This window comes from Rhopalosiphum maidis, chromosome 2, assembly GCF_003676215.2.
Source record: "Rhopalosiphum maidis isolate BTI-1 chromosome 2, ASM367621v3, whole genome shotgun sequence".
NCBI lineage: Eukaryota > Metazoa > Arthropoda > Insecta > Hemiptera > Aphididae > Rhopalosiphum > Rhopalosiphum maidis.
Window position 1 is genome coordinate 9,791,608 of NC_040878.1, and position 7,412 is coordinate 9,799,019.

General features: G+C 30.5%; 1 protein-coding gene across 1 annotated transcript; it reads left to right on the plus strand.

The window, feature by feature from the left end:
* The first annotated feature begins 2,867 nt into the window (after positions 1–2,867).
* Positions 2,868–5,977, plus strand: LOC113551853. The gene is made up of 7 exons (XM_026954388.1): positions 2,868–2,972; positions 3,165–3,336; positions 3,941–4,299; positions 4,367–4,568; positions 4,648–4,819; positions 4,893–5,155; positions 5,235–5,977. Exons 1-7 carry the CDS (start codon positions 2,868–2,870, stop codon positions 5,582–5,584), a joined length of 1,623 nt encoding a protein of 540 aa, XP_026810189.1. The 3' UTR covers positions 5,585–5,977.
* Positions 5,978–7,412: the final 1,435 nt, after the last annotated feature.

Below are 7,412 nucleotides of genomic sequence, written 5' to 3' on the forward strand. Positions count from 1 at the left end.
AAAAGTAAAATATTTCCAGTAGTTTTAAAAAGCCTAAAAAGGTAATGGAAAACGGGAATTTTTACGCATAATCAGTTTTTGACAAAATCGATTTTTTTAAATTTACTTTAACTCAAAAACGAATCATTGTGAATACTTGAAATTTTCACCAAGTAGTCGTTATATTAATTTTATGTCTATTTAAGATTAAATTTTCAAAATATTTTGACTTTTTTAAGCTATTCATAGAAAATTGAAATTTTTGATTTTTCTAAGTATTTTTTAAATGCCAATAAAAAAAATCTAGCATTCCAAGGTTAGGTACTTATCGTATTGTAAAAAAAAATCAATATTGTTAGTCACAATTTTCGTCTGTAAGTATTTAAAGTTCAAATGGTTAGTGTTTACGAAATATGTCAAAATCGCGAAAATTTACAAGAAATTTTTAAGTTGAAAATTCATAAAATTTTTGTGATTAATATCTATATAAGGTTATAAAAAAACCAATACAAGGTTCTCCATTATAACATTTTCTTCAAATAACTGCTAAAAACTCTAACGTCAAAATAAAAAAAAAAATTATATATGAGCGTAATATGAAATTTAATTTTTTCGAAATTGCGTAAAATAACGATATATTATATAATTTAAATATATATATAACTAAAAATATGTAATATATCCTACTAATTATCCTATAGTCTGACAAATCATCTCCATTCAGAATACTTTTTCGTATACAAGGATATCTGTCATTGCGTTAACTGAAAAATTTGAATTCAAATTTAACACATCCATTTATAATTGTGACCTAATACTCTCCATCTTTTCTATGTACAGCTGCAGAGCGACGCCTACTTGCCACCTTTTTTAAATTTAAATATGGAAATTGTCTTATAAATTGTATAATTATTGAAAATAGTAAATACGTTAACGGCAAATCAACTATGTTAATATGTTATCAGTATTTTTGTTTGTTGTTGTTTTTAATTTTCAACAACTCATCAAGTTATAATTATTAATCCCTCCCCACATAAAAAAATCTTGAGCCTCTGCTAATAAGAGCCTCTGCAGCTCTTGCCCTCAATTAAACTTTAAATATTTACAACTTATACTTATATAACTAGGGCTGGGAATGTAATGCTCTATAAATCCCTAAAAAATGCTCTTAAAAAATGTTTTAATCTTTATAATGTCCTAAAAATTCTAAATAATGCACTAAAAAAATGCAGGTAAAAACTCCTACAAACCCATTATAACCTAAAAAAATGAAGAAAATATCGTTGATATCAACAATATTGTCAAAAATGCAAAATAAATTGTTTTATTCGCATTCTAAAGTACACGTTACGGATTTGTGACCATGAGAACATCGTACCTATAGCAACCTCTAGAAAAAAATGATCAGTGCATCGAAATCCCAGCCTCATCACTTACCTATAAGTTATAGGTTATAATTAATGAAGTAACGAACTATAAATTATAAACGTTCAAAATAAACTTTGTATAATAATATTTTGAAATTGTCACAACAATGTTTTATTTCGGATTAAAATAACAAAGAATCATAAAACAGTTTTCAAAAATATTTAAATATTGTTTCGTAATGAAATAAAATCATATTAAAAAATAAATTCAAAAAAGTTAATAGGTATTATACTTTCCTAGGAAATAAATTAACAATAAATTATAAAAATAATCATTTATTGCAGGGTATACTGGGTATACATTTAGAATTTAAAATAAAACCCTATAATACAGCTGTATATACAAACCTATTCACATATTACTATATTAGGTACCTATCTGTGATATTTTAGAGGCTGTAACGATAGTCGATAAAGTGTTTCGTATATTTTCGTGTATTTTTTAAATATGTATAGTATTTTGTACATATTTTAAATACATATTAAAATTTTAAGCATTAATAGTGAACGAAACTTGTTTGAAAACGATTCTCAAAAATCATAATCCAAGAAAATATGAAAACATAAAACCAAAACGTATCTAGGTTAATGCATCAACAAATTCTGTGTCACACAATAATACATAGTCTCGTGTACAGATGTCATTTATTATTATTATACGAATAAACGTTGTTACGTCTTGTTGTTAATTCGTTATTTTGATAGTCGGTAGATTAACTATATTGCGACATGTGTGTACATTACTGTTCGTAATTCGCGATCGGTCATTATCAATAAATTATTGTTTATTAATATTTAATTGTATTTTATCTTCGAGTTTTCTGTCGTGCCTCGTGCGAGATTAGCCATGGGCGCGGCGGCCGTTAAAGCCGGGCGCTTTAGCGCCGTCCGCTGCGGTAGCACTGCGCGCTCGACCGGCGGCCCATCCCTTTTCCCGTCCGCCAATCGACGCCGTCCGAACGGCGGCGAACAGGTAAACAAGATTGCATTTTTAATGTACGATAATATTATGTCCGTATACCGTGTGCGTAATGTAGGCCCCGCACGGCCGTAGTCCGCGCTCCACAGTCCTCACTCCGCAGTCCGCAGTATTAGTGGCGAGCTGGTTTGCGACGGTTATTCGTCGGTCAATTTTTTTCGATTATTATTATTATTATTACTATTATTATTATTATTATTATTTTCTGCGTACGTCACATATTTTTCCGCACGCCGTCGTCTTACGGGTACGACTTGCTGGCGCGTCGATATCGATATCGAGTCGTATTATTATTATTGTGGTCCCGAGTGTGCCTTTGCAGTTTTCCGTACGGTGCTTGTAGTTTTGCGATTAATAATTAATAATATAATGTGACCGGTCCGGAGACTACGCGAGATGTGCAGTGTGTGTTACCGCAGATTTTATTGAATTATTCGGGTTGCCCACGAATTCTGTACCGATCGACAGGCGACGTGACGACCATGTCGGCCGACGCCAAGTGTCCGTTGAGCATCGTGGACATGCTGCTCAACGATACGTCGACGCTGGACGACTTCGACAAGCCGGCTCCAGACGACGACACCGACGTAAGCCGTTTTTTTATACGATTATTTTTTTTTATTACGATTCTGTGAGCCTCACCTGTGAACCTCCACTGTACACCTCGCCTGTGTCGATGGTGAACGGTCGGAGGGCGGTGTCCAAAAGGCTATCGTGCACATTAGAATCAACTGGAGTCTCATTTGGATTTGGGTTTTTTTTTTTTTTTACAACCTTAGAGAGCATTGAACTGGGACCTGGAGAACGACAATTTCCTTGACTCTCTGTTAAAAATGGAAAATGACTCAACACCGTTCGAGTTTTTATCCAGCAATGATGACTTCATGTCGAGTGCGGCCACCACGCCGAGATCCTACGACAACGCCGAGAGCAGTTCATGTTCAGACAGTGGTACGCTACTTAAACATTCCCACTGTCCCAGCTTGCGTCAAATCATCATGACGTTTATATGCTTACCCACATTGCACGGATGATTGTGTGGTTGACAATATGGTTTTCTATCCAGTTTTCTATTATCCACCCACAGATTTCCTTCATTAATTAACAAATTCTATGACAAATTTGAATTGCTTTTAAAATGTGCACTAGACAAATGAAACATATGTTATACTTCCATTCCATATGTTAAGTTTAAAATGTCTATTTTCTTGTATTTTTAACCTTTCATCCAGTATGCTTAACATTTAAAGATAATTATAGATTATTATTAATTGCATAATGTAGTTAAATATACATAGTTACTCAAGTTAATTATCTAGATTAGTAAAACTAAATTCATTATTAGATATATATTAGAAATATATAGCCTATAGGTAATTCAGTGAAAAAATTCATATCTATTCCCGTTTCTATTGTATTTGTTTTGTTTTTTTTATCAAATATATTTAATATTTATATTGTTAACTATATAACAATATGGCCCAAACATTTAAAGAACATTTTTTATGTACACTGGTACATATAGTACATTTCTGATAAAAGTAAATATGTATAGGACTTTCATCTGTGGATAATATGCCATTCAATCCAATATCAGAATCTACTCAGTCTGATGATGTCAAACCTAAAATGGAATTTGCATATGATTCTTTTGTCAAAGAGGAAATAATAGATATTGATGATGAAGAAGAAATTGATGATGATAATAAACATGTAAAATATGAAGAACTTGACCATAAAGATGATAATAGTTTAGAAGAAAAACCTATTATTCAACAACCACAATTATTGAAAACTACACCTCGCACAGTAGTGATATCACCAAAACAGTCTAAAGGGCCAATTGCTATTTCTAAACATTTGTCAAAACCTGTTTTTATACCAATAAATTTATCTAATGTCAAAACAATTAAGGTGAGAAGGATTTATTTATTTTAAACTGAATCTGAGTACCTATTCATAATTTAAATATATTATGTAGGTGGTTAATCAGAATGGTAAAACAATCAATGCTGATGCATTCAGACGATTACAGTCCATAAACAATGGAAGAAGAATATTTGTGAGGAATAATGGTTCTATGGTCTCAAAATCCATGCCCGCATTAAAACAGACCAAAATTGTAATGTCTGACTGCACAAGTGATGAGTCCGATTCTATGTATCCACGGCTTCATTTATCAAGTAAGTTAATTAATTCAAGCTGGATATTAATAATAGCTTTTAATCGAGCTATTAATTATGTTTATATTGTATATAATAGATGAAGAAAGAAAATTAATGGAGAAAGAAGGAATTAAATTGCCGTCACATTATCCTCTTACAAAGCACGAAGAAAGAGATTTGAAGCGAATTCGTCGTAAAATAAGAAATAAAATTTCTGCACAAGATTCAAGAAAACGAAAGAAGGAATATGTTGACGGTCTTGAAGAAAGGTAAGGAAATAATTTAAGCTAATATATTTGATCTGGATTCACAAATTTAATATAAATAAATGTTATATTTTAGAGTTAAACAGTGCTCTGATGACAATAGTAAGCTTATAAGAAATGTACGCTCACTTCAGACTGAAAATGAACGATTAAGAGCAGCTTTAAAACGTTTACAAAATGCTATCACTCCAGGCGGTACAACAGCACAACCTGCCACATGTCTATTGGTTCTTATGATGTCATTAGCTTTAATAGCAGCACCTAATTTGAGGCCTACAGTAACTGATGAAAAAGATATAATGTCTATAGAAGGTCAGGAGTCTAATACAGCTGTTCCAGGTTAGTGTTATTACTTATTACTTATTTGTAATGTGTTAAAATAGTTTTTAAATTAAAAAAAATATATTTCAACCTTTAGGTCGATCGAGAAACTTGTTATTCTCCAAATCAGGATCACCCTTGAGCACCAGTAATTTAAAGGATATGCTAAAGATGGTCGCCAATGGATCAGCTGATGGCCAAAGTGATACCATTATGGCTGAACTTGGCGAACTGTTGGATTTCAATAAAAGCAACAATAAAGATCATGATTATTCCAGAACAGCAATGGAAGATTATTATATACCCGAGTCCGATGATGGTTGGACCAAAGCTACAAAACGCTCTGCTCCATCTGAGTGGAACAATGAATTAGTAACACCAGATGTTAAGAATAAACGAGATACAGAGCGTGTGATTCTTGTGTCTAGTGATGAGGAATCTTATTAAATGAGAAAAGAAATTGTATTGGTGAGCGCAACAAGAGTTCTTTACTTTATGTCACTGCTGTACCACTGATTGCTCTCTAGTGGCATAACAATATCTCGATTCCATTTTTATTTTGTTTTTTTGAAGGTATAATTTACCTTAAGGCTCTTCTGTAAAATTTACTTTTAGATAATTTTTATTTATAAACCATACAAATGCTTTTTAACTATTGTTTGACATTTAATTATTATATATTTAGTATTAGGACTATCAACTAGGTAATGGGACACATAAACAATACTAGTTAATTTTATTATTATAAGGAATGTGATTTTAAATGTTGGTTTGTGTAATTCTTTTTTTTTCTTAAAAATATATTGTATTATCTTTTGTTGCGTGAATCAAATTTGAATTTTAAGAATTATTCATGAAATTAAGAATTTTTATTCATATTTTTAAACAGGTTATAAATTATTTTCTCTGTTTTTATACTATCATTGTTTTATGAGAATAAGTTCTTAATCATCAAACTATCAATAAAAATTTTAAAATAGAAATTGCTGAATTTATTTGCTATATACCATATTATAGATTCAGTCTTTTAAACTAAAAATACTAAATACATCAATTATCAATTAATTAAAAATAACAATTTATAACTGTCAGTTATAATGAGCATGATTTATCTTATTTGATCAAGTATTGTATTGTATATTCAGAATAAACAATACAAATTAAACATTTTAAAAAGATAATTTTTCATTCAATTGTGATGAAACATATTAATTAAAATTTATAGAATGATTCATTGACACTTCATAAATGCATTATCATTAAATATATTTTAATTCCTATTTCATGTTACTATCTCAGTAAGGTACTAAGATGTCATTAATAATTTTCATTTTAAGGATAAATATAGTGAACTTTTCGTTTTCTTTTTCTGGCAATTTGCCTTATACTCAATTTTCGTGATCCCAGATAAATGCTTTTGTTAATCTCGCCCATTCTATTTCTATTAAAAATACGCTGTAGCGCGGCTTAATGGTACTTATTTCTCGATAAAAGTTATTTTCAATTCAAATATAACTAGACGCTGAGGTTATGGAAAGAAAGACATTTCACTGTGATCAAGACATTGTCGTATGCAGTCAAACTGGTTCAATTGTTATTTGTAACCACCACAGTCCACAACCATTTATTCAGGAACTAACACGCATATAATATTATGCCGAAGGTTATGTTACAGTGTAAAACCTTTCTAATTTAGTTCGAAATTTGAAAGTTATACGAACTTTGTATATTATGTTTCATTTACTGTGTATGATATTCAATCGAGAATTTCAAGTGTTCCTGGATAATAATATTTGACTCACGATTTTTATATGCGCCATGACGTCATCTGTGGTATAGAGTGTATAGCGGTGGGCGGTGATCCATTTGGATTCAAATGTGCGTATCATAATCTAATATGTTTGACATTTATGCATTAACCGTAAATAGTGTAAACAGTTTATGCGATTATTTCATTCGAGAATATATCTAATACAGGTAGTACGTTTATACAAAATATATACACTTAGCCGAGGACATTAATTAAAAAATTCAATTAAGTGGAATTGTAAATGTAAACTTTAGTTGGGCGTTTATGAATCAACTAAAATCTAATCTATCGGGAGTCTATATTACTTTAGGAAGTAGAAGTATTTCAATTATGTACCCCAAAGTTTAAAAAAAATTTTCGATAACACATTTTGTATTGCTACATTAGTTTTGTAATATTTAAATATTTAATGTTAAATATGTTAATTTATATAAGAATCCCCGAAATAGTTTTAATAATTACATA